Below are 19,697 nucleotides of genomic sequence, written 5' to 3'. Positions count from 1 at the left end.
ACCTGTAGATATTCATTTCTAAAGTAGGCAATATGGTACAAAACAGACACACAGTGATATGATGAATTTAACTCTCTTCTCCAGTTCTCAAAAGCACAGACTGATCAAAAGGTATCCTCACCACTTACTAAACTGTAAACTTTTTGATGTCACAAAATGTATCATGTGAACTTCTACATTCCTAAAATGTATAGCACCGTCTGTTTTTATGGAGGATAGACTGGTTTTGAATTCTGCCTTGCTATTTGGTGATTAAGCAAACTAGTTAATATCTAGTTTCTATTTCCTCATTTGAAAAATGTATATAAAATTCTATCTATTTCTCATTTGGTTGTCTTCAGAATCAAATGAGATAATACATGTAACAGCTTAATATATAGTAAGAACGCAATACATGCTAGCTGCTTAGTGTATAATAACTAAATGCTAAAAAACCAGATTATTTATTTGTTTGAAGTATAGTTGATTCACAACGTTGCTTTAGTTTCTGGTGTACAGCAAAGTGATTCAGATACACACACACACACACACATACATTCTTTTTCATATTCTTTTCCATTACGGTTTATTACAGGAGACTGATTATAATCCCCCATGCTCTACAATAGGACCTTGTTGTTACAGATCTTGAATTTACTGACACGAGGTAGTTTTCACATTCAGGCTTGATCCAGCTTGAATTCTCTCAACCCTAAGTTATTCTATTAAGTGCCTGAAAGAAACAGTAGGAATTTTCATAACCAAAGACAGGCAAAATCTGGCTCCTCATTTAACAGTTCTTCAACCTTGGTCAAGTTATCTAATGCCATCAAATTTTAGTACACTGATATAAGCGTAGATATTACTGCTTGTCTTTTAAGGCTGTATTGTGAGAATTACATGAGAGAAGTTTATGAAAGGAGTTCTCACCTAATGCCTGAAATTTAAGACATTTAATAAATACTCAGTTGTTACCGTTATTAAACCTATTCTATCTCACTCTATGAAAATGACCCTGCCTCCAGTTTCAATTCTAAAATCTGGATCATCTAATACATTTAAGCTCTAAAACTTTCTACCATTTCCAGGTTTCTTCTTCATCTTCACTACTCATCTTCCTGACTCACAGAAGAAATGCCTCCTTCCTAAGACCATCCTCTATATCACTCTTTTTTCTCACTTTCAATCAGTGAACACAGTCTGTCTACAAAACTAAGAATGAACTTCTTAGTACTGTATTCAAAATGTTCCACAACCTCTTTTTACTGTCTTACCTCCTACCTTTAAAACAAATAACTATACTTCAGAGGGACACACCTTTAGCATAAGCTGCAAAGAATTCCCACGGACAAAACTCCTCCCTGAATCCCTGAATACCATTCCATGATCCAAAATTACAAAACAAAACACTCACACATAAACGAAATCCAAGAATTGACTATGAGTGAGAAATGGTAGACCAAAAACAAAATAAAACAAAAAAAAAGGCAAGAATAGATTTTTAAGAACTCTAGATAGTAAAATAATCATATAAAGGACTTTATACAAAATAGTTTATGTTTAAAATTATTAGACATAAAAAGAGGAAGCAGAAACATAAAGAACACGTCACTGTCAAAAAAAAATCAGCAAATTTGAAAAATAACCAAATATAATTTCTAAAACTAACAGACACTGCTATTAAAAATTCAATTAAAGGGTTAAATAGGTGATTAGACACATTGAAGAAACAATTAATGTCCCAGAAGATGTCATGAGACACAGAAAAGAGAATAAGGAGATATAAAATATACCTAATAGGTGTTGCAGAAAAAAAAAAGTGAGATATGATGGCCTAAGAAGATAACAGTTGAGAATTTTTTACAACAAAAATCACACATGAATCTACAGCTTAGGAAGCACAATTAGTCCCAAATAAGATATATATCAATACAAATAAAGCCTCATCAAAATACAGTATAACAAAACTTACAAAATGCTAAAGAAAAGAAGACACAAATCAAGGGAAAAACTGAGTATCTTTGAGGGCGGAAAGTGAAATATCCAGCAGACATCTCAACAGGAAAAATTGGCAGTGCTTAAAAAAAATTCCACTTACAAAAGTATACTCAGCTAACTATCATACAAGAGTGAAAGGAAAGTACATTTATTTTAAGAAAGTGAGAGAATTTACAACTCATGATTGAAACTGGAAAGAAAGTGTTAAATAAAAGTAAGAACAGAGAGCAAAAAATTGGCATGCAAGCAGACAAATCCACAGGAGTACTGACTCCATAAAACAGTAATAATGCCTAGGAATTTAGAAGTATAAAAATATACAATAATAGTAAGATGTAAGATTGGAAGATGGAAGAAGAACACATGGAGTTCTTCTAAGGCCCTTAAACAGTTTGGAAGAAAGAGATAATTACTAACTTTAGACTTTGTTCAGTCAGGTAAGCTTTTTTTTTCCCAGGTAATAAACACTAACAGAAAAGGAATTACAAAAGTCAAACTAATAGGAGGAACAAGAAAAAACTAAATCCAACAAAAAGCAAGAAAGGAGGAAAACACACAGAAAAAAGGAAGAAACAGAGTCCAAAATAAAATAATTTCAGATACCTCATAATAAAGACTTTTGATTTCTGATTGGGGATGTAGAGAGTCACAAAGAACATTGCTTCCACCTTTTCAGTTAAAAAAGGGAAAAAAAAAAAAAAAGAAGCCAGCCAAACTCTAAGTTCATTACTAATGTTGAACCCAGCAAGGTGAGGTCACAGGACAACCAACTAGTCCAAAAATCTAAGAGACAGGGCAGATGGTGCTAGTAGCTGTTAAGAATAATTCAGCTAGAATAAACATCAAATTGGTGGAGCTCAAGTGTGGGCTGGCTAGAGAGTGTGGGGCCTGTGGGGACAATAGAGTTCACAAACTCTTGTACACTTTTTCTTTGTGGACCCCAACAGGTATACACACAAAAGATTGGTGAAAGTCTTGAAAAAGAGATCTCCATTGTACAGGCATCAGGGAGGGGGACAGTAGCGGATAAGTGACAGGCACTAATTCTTGCTTATCTCCTCTAGGGAACAAAAGGTTTAACCTGCTTGGAGCAGGACAACAAACACTGCAGTCCATGGGGCACTGGGAAAACCAGTGCATCTGGGGAAGAGGCAGGACTACAGCTTGGGGGTAGGACAGGAGCGCTAATGAGGCCAAACACCCCAGATTCAGGGACACAATACAGCCCAAGACTGAGGCTTTATCAGAACAATAGGGCAGAGGTGTTCTCTGACCCTCCAATTTCCTGTTAACAAGTAACAGTGGAATACTGCTGGGCACTGACCTCCCCTGAAGTACTGTGCAAAGGGAAAACCTAAAGATACTGAGAAAAACCCTTTGGCAAACCAGCCGCGATCTAAAAACAAGATATTGCTAGAGGAATTTGAAGGCTGTGGTGCAATGAGGGTAACCACAGAAACAACAAACCTCAAACCAGCCCAACTCCTGACTATATTAACTCAAATCCCCCACATTAAAGGCCTAGTAGAAGGAAAGATGTACCCATTTCCAGGCAAAAAACTATTTACCTGAGTCTACTGCGCTACACAAGATACACATTTAGTTTTCAACAAAAAATTACAAAGCATAGGAAAAGGTAAAAACAAAACACTTTCAAGAGACAAAGCAATCAACAGAACCAGCCGCACATATGACACAGATATTGCAATTATGCAACATCAGATAGGTAATATCAGCAAAGAAATGAATACTATAAGAATTAAACAGAAATACTAGAAGTAAAAAACACAGTAGTAGATGTAAAGAATGCCTTCAATGGCTCATCAGACAACTCACAAAGTGGAGGAAAGGATCAGGGAACTTAGTGATAAATCAAGAGAACTAGGTCAGTCAATAGAAAGTGAAATACAAAGAGAAAAAATAACGGGAGGGAAAAGAATAGAGCATCTAAGAGTTGCTGGACAACATCAAACAATCTAACATAAGTGTAATTGGAATCCCTAAAGAAGAAGAGAGTGTGGGAGAAGAAATATGGGACGAAATAATGACCAAGAAATTTCCAAATTTTATGGCAGTCACAAATTCATAGGCCCCAGAAGTTCAAGAAAAAAAACAAAGCAAAAATCTCCTCAAGTCAAATCATCTTTCCCTAGGAAACTGTCTATTTCATCTAAATACTCAAGTTTCAAATGTATCACTTAAACTTGTTCAGAGTATATTTTTAAAAAAGTATTTTCACTGGATCTATATTTATGTCCCATTTTTCATTCCTAATAGTGTTTATTTGTGCCTTCCTTCTTTTCTTGAAAAGTCCTGAAGAAGTTTACCCCATCTTACAGCACCAGACTCAAGAAGAAACAGAAAACCTGAAAAGATCTATAACCCTTCAACAACTAGAATCAAGAGTTACTATGCCCACAAACAAAACGAAAAAACAAGACTGTTTAAAGGAATGAATTCCAGGGACTTCCCTGGCGGTCCAGTGGTCTGTGCTTCCACTGCAGGGGGTATGGGTTCAACCCCTGGTCAGGGAACTAAGATCCCGCATGCTGCGTGGCCAAAAAAAAAAAAAAAAGTGAAAAAAACAAAATAAAATGAAGAAATGAATTTCAGCAAATATTCAAGTAATGGGTAATTTCTATCTTACATAAAACTTCTGAGAACAGAAAAAGTTAAATACAATCCAACTCATTCACCCAGCTTACTATAACCTTGGTGCCAAAACCAGATAAAAGTCTCCCCCAAAAGGAAAATTATAGCACAATCTAATTTAGCTACAAAAAAATCTAAATTATGAAAAACCTGATTCCTGCAATGGGAATATGTTGTGTATACCTCTGTGTCTGCATTCCATATCACAAACTTGTTCTTTAGTATTCTGATAACTGTACCTCAATATAACTGGTTTTCTTTGCAATCCTATGTATTTTATTTTATGCATTAAAAAACATTATTTTGAGAAGGGGTCCATAGGTTTCAGACTGCCAAAGGGGTTCATGGCACACAAAAAAGATAAGAACCCCTGTACTAAAGAAACTCCTAGAGATATACACAAGGAAACATGCAAGAATGTTCAGAGCAGCTCTGTTTGTAATAGCAAAAATAGGTACAAAGAGGAAAGTATCTCCAGAAACTTAGGTATACTTACCAGGTGGACTTTCCTAAAAGTCATTAAAATGAAGGAACTGGAGCTACATGCATCAATAAGGACCTATCTCTTAATCTGCATGCTGGATACATGGGTGTTTGATGTAATATTCTTGAGATGACTAATACAGCATTAATATCACACTACACTATTTGTATTTATTTTTCTTACTTTGCAATGAGAAAATTTCGTGGATCATTGCCAATATATACACTGACATTTAAGAACCACATTCATTAGTCAGGCACAGTGCAAAATACAAATTCCTTAGGAAGCCTTTCCCCAAACCACTTAGTTCGAATTAATTGTCCTGTCCTATTCTCCACAGCAATTTCTATCTAACTCTCTAACTACAAATTTCTAAATTATATATTGCTTTCAGTTTTACTGAAATATAATTAACTAATAGCACTGTATAAGTCTAAGGTGTACAGCATAATAACTTGACTTACATATACTGTGAAATGATTACCACAGTAAATTTAGTTAACACTGATCATTTCATATAGTTAATTATATTAAATATAGTTTGTGCATGCCTGATTTCTCAAGTGTAAGATCTCTGACGGCTGCATACTGCTTTGTATTCACAAGTTCCCAAAACCACATTTGTTGAGCTTCGTTCATTTACCTACATTATAGTCACTGTGAAATAAATCCTGAACACTGGCTTAAAAGTTGTGTTTGTATCTTTAATATCTATACTGAGATAAAATCTGATTATAAAAATAAAACTTCCCATCATAAAGCTGGATGTCTACTTTTCATAATCTTACTGTTATTTTTAATTACAATGAACAATACAAGAAAAATAATTTTGAACAATGTAAAACAAGACATATCCATGTCATCATGTTCAAGTTGGGATGACCATTTTGCTCTAAGTATACAGAATGATGTATGAGTTAACTATGCCCCCTATTGACTGAATAAGTATTCTGAAAACCGAATAACATTACAGAGAATAAAGAATATAGTCCACACAGACATATCACATAAAAACCAAATTGTACCAAGTGTACTTTTATAATGCAAATGGGTTTCATAAAAAGGACTTTGTAGATCTTAAGTCAACTATATTTGAGATAAGATTTATTAGAGAAAGGGGGGACTTGAGAAGAAAGAAGTGTAATTTTGGAATTGGCTGCTCAGAGTCACAACATTACACAACTTTAGGAAACATCATTCACATGATATTCTACATCAGTGGTTCTCAACCAGGGGCAATTTTGCCCCCCAGAGGACATTTGGCAATGTGGCGGGGGCGTGGTGCTGAGTAGAGGGGAGGGGGATGTGGTAGTAGGTAGAGGCCAGGGATGCTGTTAAACATACTACAATGCACAGGCCAGTCTCACAATCAAGAATTATCTGCTCTCAAATGTTAGTAGTGTTGAGGTTAAGAAATTTTGTTCAACATGAGTATTCCCTTTCAGGTTGCGCAATGATGAAACAAAGTCAAATAGAGTTTTATGACTCGCTTAAACTTTGTTGAAAGAGTCAAAGAAGATATTAAATCTTTGCTGTCAAGGAATACAGTTTTAGCCCTTTTTATTTGAGCTAGAAAACTGCAGTCTAGACCATTTCATATGTCCACCTATTAGCTCTGTTCTAAGGATGATACAATTTGTGTATAAACTTCTGATGGGCTAATGATATTTTTTAAAGCTATTAGGCTTTCCCATCATACCTGTGTTTCCATTTCCATCATCCTTTGTTTTATTTCTCTTATTTCTGCCTGTGTTTCAGCTTCTCTAAGTCGAATGGTCATCAGTTCATCTTGTAACTCATTCACAGTATTTTTCTTAGGTGGGTCTTTCCATCTCCCAGTAGTACGGGCTAAGTGGCGCTAAAATACAAAAAAATTGTATTGCAACAAGTATTACCAGTATTAAAATAAGAGCCAATTTAATAAAGTACTTATTTCAGACCAAATACTGTATAAGGCACTGTATATGCATCATTTTATTTAATCCCCAGAAAATCTTAAAAGTTTTACACACACACACACACACACACACACACACACACAAAAGCAGAAGCAAGAGGAAACCAAAAAAAAAGTTAAACATTATTAATTTTACTATAGAGGTAAGAAAATGGAAATTGTGAGTAAGTAACTTCAGAAAGATCACACAGCCAATAAGTGGCAGATGTGGGATATAAACTCAGATATAGTTCAAATTTTTTTTTATACCATGGATTAATTATTGTAAAGAATACATTTTCTCCCTAATTTTTTTCTGAGAGATTTTTTTACATTATTTCTTAATGAAATCCCAAGAAAAGGGGAAAATGGGGTCATTCATGAATTAAGGAAACAATATTAGAAGTTAAGAGCAGTGTTCTCAAAACATGTGTGGTGAAGGACAGTTTTGTTTCTAATTTCCAGTTTACTGCTGCCTGACACTTCTTAAAAAAAATAAAAAAAAAAAGCCATGGCAATGCAAAGGACTAACTTCAGTCTTTGCTAGATGCACCCCTCCATCCCAAATTCATACCAAGATCACTATTTTGAAATGATGTGTAGTTTTTGTTTCCTTTCTTCTCTCCCTTGTGTCTTATAGATTCTGGTTTTTTCGGGTGGGTTTTTTTTTTTTTTTTGCTACTTATCAATAGTTTCCCTCATATGTGAATAAATTTGTGGGCATATAACTAACTGTCTGTTTTATTTTGTGAGAAAGCCATTTTCAAAAGAAGTTACAAATTCATAAACAAATTTATACTTATGTCACCCTTCTGTTTCGTATTGACCAATGAATTTAATATCAACAACAGAAGAAATAAGTACTATATAAAGAAATATTTTCTCTTAGTTCTTCAGAAAAAGTTACACAAATCACAACGGTATAACAACGTAACAAAATTATGACTTGATCTCTATTTTATCTTTTATTTACTTACAAGAATTAAAAAGGGAGAAAAAGTTGAAAGGTACTTTCAATTCACAAATGCTCTCAGTTTTGTATATTAAACAAGGTCTTTCTCATTTTAAACTCAGATGCTAGTGCTGGTTCATTAACTACTTCAAATTCACGCAAAATGGATATTTAGGTTTTACCTTCTTTTTAAAAAAGCACACAAAATATATTGATATACCTGCCAGTGTTCCTCTAAATCCTTGACTTGTTGTCTAAGTTCTTTCAAACCCATAATAGCTTCTGCTTCTCTCAGTTTCACAGCAATAAGTTCTTCCTGAAGCCTTGCAATGTTATTCTCATCAGGAAAGGAGTTGTTTCTCTAAAGCAAGAGAAAATTTAATTGGGGATTTTAAAAAAATTTAAATAATAAAATATAGCATACAAAACAATGAAATATAGCAAAATAATATGGGTTATTTTCTCCCATATGTAATTGTACTTAATTTTATACAATTTTATTGAGACACAATTCACAAACCATAAAACTTAACCTTTTAATGAACACTAGTCAGTGGTTTTTAAGAGTATTCATAGGATTGTGCAACCAACATCATGAACTAATTTCAGAACATTTTAATCATCCCCAAAAGAGACCTTATACCCATTAGCAGTCACTCTACATTTGCCTTATCCCCAGCCCCTGGCGACCACTAATCTATGTCCCTATGAATCAGCCTATTCTGAACATTTCATATAAATGGAATCATACAATACATGGCCTTTTATGACTACCTTCTTTCACCTGGCATGTTTTCAAGTTTCATTTTTGTATTGCCAAATAATATTCCATTGTATAGATATACCACATTTTATTCATATGTTCATCAGCTGACAGAAATGTGGGTTGTTTCCACTTTGGGGTTACTATGAATGACCCTGCTATGAACATTTGTTTTTTTTGTTTGTTTTTTTGTTTTTTTTAAATAATTAATTTATTGGTTGTGTCAGATCTTCATTGCTGCACACAGGCTTTCTTTCGTTGCGGTGAGCGGGGGCTACTCTTCATTGTGGTGCGTGGGCTCCTCATTGCCCTGGCTTCTCTTATTGTGGAGCACGGGCTCTAGGCACATGGGCTTCAGTAGTTGTGGCACATGGACTCAATAGTTGTGGCTCACGGACTCTAGAGTACAGGCTCAATAGTTGTGGCGCACGGGCTTAGTTGCTCCGTGGCATGTGGGATCTTCCTGGAGCAGGCATCGAACCCGTGTCCCCTGCATTGGCAGGCGGATTCTTAACCACTGCGCCACCTAGGAAGTCCCTGAACATTTGTTTTTGTGTGGATATATGTTTTTACTCTTTTGCGTATATATGAAAGAGCAGATATGCTGGATCAGATGGTAATTCTACATCTGTAAGAAACTGTCAAACTTTTCCAAAGCAGTTACACGTTTTACATTTCCACCAGGAAGGTATAAGGGTAACTGTACTTAATTTTGAGGACACAGAAAGTCTAACTCTGCTTTGTTTAATAAAATACTAATCAGAATTATGGAGCAACAGGATTAAAAATGTTTTTCAACATGGCAATAAATATATCAACCTCTGATTAGGACTACAAACAAAGCACGGACATCATTTATATTTTAAAGATTTATGGAAGAGAATAGTTTAAAATCTGTTCTGTTGTATTTTCTCCGCATGTCATTTTGAAAATACATTAGTTGCTATTTATATCAATATTCAAGAAATTAGCACCAAGGTGATCTAAGTATTTGCTTCAAGGGTACAAGATTTAGATTAATTTCCTACCATACTGAAAGACCCACCACAGGATACAGGGTTGCCATATTAAACTGCGCCGTGGAGTGACCAAAGAATCCTAAATTAGGTCCCAGTAAAAGCTCCTCAGGTAAACTGAAGTACTACTGAGATTTCAAGTCCTGAATCTATGAAATTTCTATCTCTGAAATATTTCATGAAGATTTTCGCCCACAGAGATGATGGAATAAAGTTATTCCAGCCGACTTCACATTTTTATCATGGACTTTAAATATTTTATCAATTTTAAACCAGAAATTTACTGTATATGCATAAAAAAATTAACTTGCCTTAAGAAATTAACCATAGGAAACACGAAACCTTCCAATTTCCTTTCTACTCTATAACATGAATACCAACAAAGCTACTTTAAAAGTTCATTTTTAAACTGGACCCAAGGATATTTCTTTCTACCAAATATTCAAAACTGAAAGATCCAGATTCTTATCTAAATCATGGAGCCTCGAATACCCTCCATTAGGCATTTTTTACAGTATTCTTGCTGGCTTCTTTCTCAACAAATAGGAGAATAAGTTTTCCAAAAATAATAAAAAAATAGTAAGTAGATTTCTAGCAAAATTATTCCACTATTGACTATAGCTATACCGTGTTCTATTTCATTAAGAAACAGTTAAGAACAACTTAAGGCTATCTCTCATATTCATTATTTAAGAGATTTTGACTCGATGGCTAGATGCGACCTAAGGGTGAAAGTAACAAATGCAACACAGAGCCTAAATCACATATGATTTTATAGATGAGAAAACAGAGATTCAGAGTTTGTGATGTGCAACAGAGACTTTCAAGTCTGAGGGTTATAAGAAACCTAAAAGCATTTCCATTTCCACTACTAATCTGTTCTTTAATAACCTTGAAAAGAGGTAATCAATCAAAATATTCACTTCTATATCTCAGATCTACATACTTCGAAGTAAAAATGTTCACTTGTCAGCTGAAATTTCTGATTAGAACTAATATTTGTGTATTTTTGTGCTTAGTCTGAATGTAAATTTCACAGTGGATTTTTTTTTTTTTTTTGAAATTGACCTTTAATTTGGATAAAAGCAACGTGATATATTTATATCCTATAGGGATAAAAATGGTAATTTTCATTTTTAAAAAAACTACCAACGTGATTATGTTTTTAGTTCTTTTTACTCACATTTAGCACAGGCTTTAAGTTAAAAAATACACTATGGTCTGTATTCACCCAAAATGCATTCCATAAATTAACAAATATATAGCAAGTTTTTCATAGCTAAATCTAATTCTTCTAGAAGGAAGCTGTTGCCTTCCGTTTAATTACATTAATTGAAATATGCTTAAGAGAAATGTTTCCAGCATATTTAATATACTAAAAAACAAAAAGGGTTAGTACTGGGCCAATGGCCAAGAGGTAATATCACTACCTTATAGACTGTTACAGTTCAAAACGTCCCACTTCCCCCAGAATTTGAGAAACTAGAAGTCTGCGAGATACTGTATCAGCTGTAAGTACTATTCATCTTGACAATGGTTAATTTCTATCCCCTATGCTTCTCTTCCCCGATATTTAAATATTATTCACAACAAAATTCTCCTGGTTGTTTTCCTCTAAAAGGGCTCTAATCTCTATTTTTACCCTAAATGTAGGGCTTTGAGTAGCATGGTAACAACAAAGAATAAATGGGAATCATGTATTTTTTCCTTTCCTCTCTTATAACTAATATGTAAGATTTTTAATGTACAAAAACACCCCGTCTAATTTCACTGTTCAATAAGTACTTAATAAATATTTATCATATGTCCCTGTAATTTTGGAATGACAGCATTCATGTTGTTCTTACCTTTTCTATATCCAGAACTTTATCCTGCATTTCCTTTAGTGCACACTGAGACTCAGCTTCACTCAGACGGGCTTGGACCAATTCCTTCTCTAGCTGTAGCACAAAATCTTCATTGTAGTTGGAACTGCATTTATGCTACAAGTTATAGACATACACTGAAATTTTTCAGAAGTATGAACATGTATATACAATAAAAATAAGTGCAATTACACAATACAACTATTGAGGGCAACCAGACTGTAAAAGTTCCATCCACCTAATACTTCCAGCTTATCTCCTCCAATTAACTTTCCAATGAAGAAAAAATTCCAGGTTTGATATCTATAAAGATGATCATATTATTATGATCATTATGTAATCAGTTATTACACTAATCGAATCCAATTCATAGAAGATAAATGTACTCTTTTATCTGTCCATCCATCCAGATACTAAGAATCTGTTCCAACTCTATAGACCTTAACTGTACAACAGTGTACCCACCAGCCACATGTGGTTACCGAGCCCTTGAAATGTGGCTAGTCCAAATTAAGAAAGGTTGTAAGTATAAAATACAAACTGGATTTTGAAGACAATGTGAAATAAAAAGGCAAAAATCTCAGTAATTTTTATACTGATTATATATTGAAATAATATTTCAAATGCATTGAGTTAAACAAATGTTAACTTAATCAAATAAAAATTTATTATTTATTAATTGCATTAATTAGTTACTCCTTTTAATATAGCATTTTAAAATGCATATGTGCCTCATATTATATTACTATTAGACAGCACTGTTATAGACTACAGAAGACAAGTACATATTTACTGAAAGTTCTATTTTAACCTAATAGAAATAAGAACAAAGCATCCACAATAACGAGAATCATCCTAAATTCCAAAAGAACAAAAATGTATTTACTGTCAGATATGTAGACCTCTTTAAAAATACTCATGAAAATGACTGCTGGAAGCAAAGAAAAACAAGATGCAAAAAAATCAACTATGGAAGCATGAAACCTTTCCATTTCCTTTCCTACTTTATACCAATACAGCTACTTAAGAAATCCCTTTTTAAACTAGTTTCTACACAAAGCTGTTCAAAAAACAAGAAGATAGCAAATTCATCATTATAAAAGACTTCCTAAAAATAAACTATCACTTCACATTTAACTCACATAGAAAACTCAAAATTTCAAAATAAAGTCATAAGGAATAATCTTCTACTGAGCTAGCATAAGTAAAGAATGGTTCCTTTTATTCTTCAATATGTTAGGAACAAATTTTAGATACCAAATTAAAACTCTATTTAAAAACTACTAAGTACTTAACTAAAACAAGGTAATCCCTTGCCCCAGTTACCCAAAAAGATATTTTTAAAAAATGCACAGTTCACTTACTAGGCAAATGAGAACTTTTTAATTCAGTGTACTACATGTTATTTCTCCTAGTAATTTTCTGCTACTATTAAAACAATATTTCAGTACAAGAACTACATCTGCAATAGGTGTATCACCTTAGCAAATACTTACCTTATCAAACGGGGAAATAGCACAATTTTGGAATGATCATATCCAAAATGCAATTGCCACGATTTTTGTTTACTTAGATCATAGCTATTTTATGAGTAATACTAGAATTTTCCGTGCTTAACCTAAAGCTCTGACAATGGTAGTTCAGGATTATTTGCCAAGACTCTGTTAGGAGAGCCCCAGGAATACATCAAACACAAATGGCCAATATGAAAATGAAACCATTGATCTGGTATAAACCAACTGATCCAACCAAGTACAAAAAAAACTATACTAATATTGGAAACATTTTTATCAATAAAATTTACAAAACTTCTAATCCTCCTCTGTTGTTAACGGGACACATTCTATAATGTACATGTTATTTCTCTTCTCATATTTCCCACCTGTTCCTCAACACACCGCAAACTAGCTTTAGTCATTATCCCTTGATGAAGCTGCTCTAACCACTAACAATACTAATATCTAACACCAGTATAAAAACTCAATGGAGAACTCTTTTATTCAGTTCTTACCTTCACCAGATAGTCTATGGGATTTAAAACAACTGGCCACTCTTAAAAATTTCTCCTCCCTCAGATTCTGAGGTGTTACTCTTTCATGGTTCTACCTCATACCTTCTGTCTCCTCTGTCAGTTCTACTACTTCATTACAGGTATGTATGTATGTATGTATGTATGTATGTATGTATATGTCTGTGTGTATCAATTAGTAGGCCCCGGGGTTTCAATGCTGTGTGCTTTCTCTCAATCTTTCCGTTAACTTTCTTATTTTGTAGATACCTCCTATGTGATTTCATCCATTGTCGAATACAATCTGTATAAAGATACTATCAGATACCATGTAAATGTATCACCATGGAAGAATCTATAAAATAGTAAAAAGGGGAGGGACAGAGGGACAGGAAGAGGGAGGAAGAGAAAACATACAATAATGGAACTCTAGGGGAACTTCTTTGGTGTTGCAGTGGTTAAGACTCTGTGTTCCCAATGCAGGGGGCCCGGGGTTCGATTCCTGGTCGGAGAACTATATCCCACATGCATGCCACAACTGAGAGTTTTCAAGCTGCAACTAAGCAACCTGCCTGCCGCAACTAAGACCCTTTCAACCAAATAAATATATAAATATTTTTTAAAAATAATGGAACTCCAGGACAATAAATATAAATACCAATAGATATATAGATACATAGAGAGTTGTGACTGTCAAGTCCATATTCTCAGCCCTGATCTTTCTACTAAGCTACAGATTCATACTCACAACTTCCTACTAGGTTTCTTCATTTGTTTAGCCTCATATTCACCTCACATTCAACATGTCAAAACTGGACCTCCCATCTTTTCCTCCTCATGTATTTACTACTATATGCTAAGGATCCCACCATCTAACAAGTGACCAAGTCAAAACTTCCCATCTTATACTCAACCCACACCAAATCAATCACAAAATCTTAGTAATTTTTCTTCCAGGTATTTCTTGAATTTGTCTGCTGCTCCTTTCCATTTTCACAGTCATTGTTTTTACTTATGCTTTCATCTCTTTCTTTGAACCATAATAGCCTTACATATATCACCATCTAACTGTTATAGTGCTTACAGTGGGTATTACTTAATACAGGCATACCTCAGTTTATTGCTCCTTGCTTTACTGCACTTTGCAGATACTGCATTTTTTACAAATTGAAGGTTTGTGGCAAGCCTACTTCAAGCAAGTTTATCTGTGACATTTTTTCCAATAGCATTTGCTCACTTCAAATCACTGTGTCATATTTTGGTAATTCTCACAATACTTCAAACTTTTTCTTTATTATTCCATTTGTTAGGATGATCTGTGATCAGTGATCTTTGGTGTTACTATTGTAATTGTTTTAGGATGCCACGAACCATACCCATTTAAGATGGTGAACTTAATGGATAAACGTGTGTGTTCTGACAGCTCCACTGACCAGCCGTTCCCCCCATCTCTCTCCTTTTCCTCAGGTCTCTCTATTCCCCGAGATACAACACTACTGAAATCAGGCCATTTGATAAACCACAATGGCCTCTTAAGTATTCAAGAGAAAGGAAGAGTTGCATGTCTTTCACTTTAAATCAAAAGCTAGAAATGATTAAGCTTAGTGAGGAAGGCATATCAAAAGCCAAAATAAGCCAAAAACTAGGGTTCTTGGGCCAAACAGCCAAATTGTGACTGCAAAGAAAAGTTCTTAAAGGAAATTAAAAGTGCTATTCCACTGAACACACAAATAATAAGAAAGCAAAACAGCCATATTGCTGATAATGGAAAACGTTTTAGTGGTCTGGATAAAAGATCAAACCAGTCACAACACTCCCTTAAGCCAAAGCCTTATTCAGAGTAAGGCACTAAGTTTCTTCAGTTCTATGAAGGCTGAGAAAGGTGAGGAAGCTGCAGAAGTTTGAAGCTAAAAGAGATTGGTTCATGAGGTTTAAGGAAAGAAGCCATTTCCATAACATAAATGCACAAAGTGAAGCAGCAAGTTCTAAGGTAGAAGCTGCAGCAAGTTATCCAGAAACCTAGCTGAGATCATTAATGAAGGCGGCTACATTACACAACAGATTTTTGATGCAGATGAAACAGCCTTCTATTGGAAGAAGACGCCATCTAAAATTTTCACAGCTAGAAGAGAAGTCAATGCCTGGCTTCAAAGCTTCAAAGAACAGGCTGATTTTCTTGTTAGGGGTTAATGAGGCTGGACACTTGAACGAAGTTGAAGCTGATGCTCATTTACCATTCTGAAAACCTTAGGGCCCCTAAGAATTAGGCTAAATCTACTCTGCCTGTGCTCTCTAAATGGTAACAAAGCTTTGATGATAGCATATTTGTTTACAACATCGTTTACTATTTTACGCCCACTGTTGAGACCTAATGTTCAGAAAAAGATTCCTTTCAAATTATTACTGCTCATTGACAATGCACCTGGTCACCCAAAAGCTCTGATGGAGATGTAAAATGAGATTAATGCTGTTTTCATGCCTGCTGACACAACATTCATTTTGCAGCCCATGGATCAAGGAATAATTCCAACTTTCAAATCTTCAAAAAATTTAAGAAATACATTTTATAAGTCTATAGCTGCCATACATAGCAACTCCTCAGATGGATCTGGGCAAAGTAAATTGAAAACCTTCTGAAAACTTTTCACCATTCTAGATGCCATTAAAAACATTCACGATTCATGGGAAAAGGTCAAAATATCAATATTAACAGGAGCTTGGAAGAAGTTGATTCCAACCCTCATGGATGACTTGGAGGGGTTCAAGACTTCGGTGTGAGAACAGCAAGAGAACTAGAATTAGAAGTGGAGGCTGAAGATGTGACTGAATTGCTGCCATCTCGTGGTAAAACTTAATGGAGGAGTGTCTTCTTATAGAATAGCAAAGAAAACAGTTTCCTGAGATGGAATCTACTCCTGGTGAAGACGCTGTGAAGATTATTAAAACGACAACAAAGGATTGAGAATATTAAATATACTTAGTTGGTAAAGCACTGGCAGGGTTTGAGAGTACTGACCCCAAATTTGAAAGAAGTTCTGTAGGCAAAATGTTATCAAACAGCACTGCATGCTACGAGAAACTGTTCATAAAAGGAAGAGTCAGTTGCTTTGGCAATCTTCACTTTGTTTTTTTGTTTTTGTTTTTTAACAAAATTGTCAGCCTTCAGCAACCACCACACTGATCAGTCAGCAGCCATCAACATCGGGGCAAGAGCTCACATCAACAAAAAGATTACAACTCACTGAAGGCTCAGATGATGGTTAGCATTTTTGGCAATAAATATTTTTTAATTAAGGTGTGTGCATTGTTCTTCTTAGACACAGTGCTACTGCATTCTTCATAGGCTACAATACAGTGTAAACATAACTTTTACATGTACTGGGAAACCAAAAAGTTTCTGCGGCTCACTTTATTGTGGTATTTGCTTTATACTGAGGTGATCTGGAACTGAACTCACAATCTGAGGTATACCTGTATTTTATGTTACATCTTGTACTAAATTGTAGTGGAAGGCAATTTTACAATTCCGCCACCTGGCCCAGGTAGGTGTTTTCTTACCCTTTTGTTTTGAGTCTAAGGAAGTTTTAATTCCGTGTTTATTAATAAAAACATGTTAATGAAAATTACACAAGCACTGATACACTTTAATAAAGCTTTCAGAATGCACCTAACTCCACTAAGCCAATTTCATCTCATTATCAGTTTCTGTGTACAGTAATTAGCCCTATTCAATTACATTCATATGCATTATTGAACAAAAAGTATTTTTATTGGGATCAATTCTTAGTATTGATATGGGCTCACTGAATGGAGATTCTGCATTTAATGCTATGACTTAGGGACTTAGAAAAAACTCTAACATTTGTCTGGTTGGTTGGCTGAAACATGGGCCAAAGGGTGGCCCACAGTGAGTGAACTGGAAATGCTGGACACGCCCTGGTTTAATGTAAAGGAAGGGAAAATTGGTGACCAAAAATTCTAGGGAAGATGTATGTAGACAGACCTATTTGAATAGGATAAAATGTGAAGATGTTTGTCTCCCATGTGAATGCTCACCAAAGGGTGACCTCAGCAGAGGATTTTAAACATCAATTGATGGGATGACGCATTCTGTGGATACCAGTCAGCCTCTTTCCTCAGAAAGCCCAATAAGCTTATGAATAAAGTAGCTATAGTGGCTGGGACGGAGATTATACACGGCCTCAACAACACAGACTTCCACTCACCAAGGGGTAATCTGGGTACCGCTACCACTGAGTGTCTAATCTGCCAGCAACAGAGATCAACACCGTGCCCCTGATACAACACAATTCCCTGGAGTGATCAGCCAACTACCTGGTGGCAGGTTAATCACACTGGACCACTTCCATCATGGAAGCGGCGTTTTGTTCTTATTGGAATAGATACTCTAGATATGAAGTTGCCTTCCCAGTATGCAATACTTCTGTCAAAACTATCATACGTGGACTTACAGAATGCCTAATCCACTGTGATGGTATTCTACACATCAATGCTTCTGATGGAGGAGTGCACCTCATAGCAAAAAAAAAAGTACAGCAACTGCTAACGGAATTCACCAGTCTTACCAAGTTCCTTAATATCAAGCAGCTGGCTTGACAGAAGGGTGAAATGACCTTTTGAAAACACATTTACAATGCGAGCTAGGTGGCAATACCTTGCAGGGCTGGGGAAAGGTTCTCCAGAAGAATGAATATGCTGTGAATCACTGTCCAATATACAGTACCGTTTCTCCCCATAAATCATAGATCCAGGAATCAAGGGGTGAAAATAGGAATGACACTGTTATTGCTACACACTCACCAACAAAATGTTTGCTTTGCAACATTATGCTCTGCTGGCCTAGAGTTCTTAGTTCCTGAGGGAGGAATGCTTCCATGGGGAGACAGTAAACTGGAAGTTAAGACTCATCCAACCACTTTGGGTCCTCATGTATCTGAATCAATGCGCAAAAAAGGGAATTACAGTGCTAGTCTGGGTGACTGATCCTGACTACGGAGGGGAATGCAGACTACTGCTCCACAAGGGAGATTAGGAAGAATATACATGGAACATCGGAGATCCTCTAGGGTGTCTCTTAGTATCATCATGCCCTGTGATTAAAGTCAATGAAAAAATCACAACAACCCAATCCAGGAAGGATTACTAATGGCCCAGATCCTTCAGGAATGAAGGTTTGGGTTACCCCACCAGGCAAAGATCATGACCAGCTAAGGTGCTTGTTGAAGGCAAAGGGATACAGAATGGGTAGTGGAAGAAGGTGGCTACAAATGCCAGCTACAACCACATGATCATTTACAGAAATGAGGACTGTAACTGTCCTGAGTATCTCCTCCTAACTTTGCTATGAATACGTTTGTGTGTGTGGGTTTTCTTTCCTTATTCCTTTACCATGCAATATAAGATGCACTGACTTTATGCTACAGCATTTAAGTATTGTTAATTTTATAGCATAGTATTGAAGTTACGGGGTATCAAGAAGAGAAAACATCACTCAAGGACTTTACCTCCTCTTCTGAGAATGGTGTTAGTACATCTTTGGTTATGCTCAGGATATAACTGTATCAGGTTATGTGGAATTATGACCCTGTTCTTTTCTTTATCTGGAGATTAAGCATGGTTTAAGGAGATGCACGTGGGCACCAAGCTGACAAGGGCTGAACCTGCGATGGTTAATTATTTTTTTTTTTGATGCTTTAATTCTTTATTTCCAGATTGATAGCACAGTTTCAGGGAAGTACTTTGACAAGTAACAATAATAAACATCAAAATAGAACTAATGAAAGAAGAATAAGATACTAATCCGCAGAAAATGCCAACACTTTTTTAAGTCAGGAAAAACAAAGATATATTGCTCATAAATGCCTATTAAAAGCCTTTTTTAAAATTTTTTTAATAAACGGATTGATTGGTTGCTTGATTGGCTGCGTTGGGTCTTTGTTGCTGCACACAGGCTTTCTCTAGTTGCAGAGAGCGGGGGCTACTCTTCATTGCGGAGCATGGGTTTTAGGCACTCGGGCTTCAGT

General features: G+C 35.4%; 1 protein-coding gene across 12 annotated transcripts in view; it reads right to left on the bottom strand.

The window, feature by feature from the left end:
* Positions 1-19,697, bottom strand: part of EVI5 (ecotropic viral integration site 5) — a 229,532-nt gene that overhangs the window by 71,123 nt on the left and 138,712 nt on the right. For 10 of the 12 annotated variants that reach the window (XR_009049764.1, XR_009049766.1, XM_057712910.1 and 7 more), the window contains 3 exons: positions 11,628-11,762; positions 8,222-8,362; positions 6,813-6,971 (listed from right to left, as the gene is read on the bottom strand). Coding sequence is in view for 10 of the 12 variants with exons in the window: in XM_057712910.1 (XP_057568893.1) it covers positions 6,813-6,971; positions 8,222-8,362; positions 11,628-11,762 (435 nt within the window). In the remaining 2 variants the exon portion in view is untranslated. The remainder of the gene's footprint in view (positions 1-6,812; positions 6,972-8,221; positions 8,363-11,627; positions 11,763-19,697) is intronic. The other 2 variants (XM_057712884.1, XM_057712925.1) reach the window with 1 other exon arrangement.

This window comes from Hippopotamus amphibius, chromosome 1 (genome assembly GCF_030028045.1).
Source record: "Hippopotamus amphibius kiboko isolate mHipAmp2 chromosome 1, mHipAmp2.hap2, whole genome shotgun sequence".
Classification (NCBI taxonomy): Eukaryota; Metazoa; Chordata; class Mammalia; order Artiodactyla; family Hippopotamidae; genus Hippopotamus; species Hippopotamus amphibius.
Note: the sequence above shows the minus strand (reverse complement) of the source record. Positions and strands in the feature narration are given on the sequence as shown.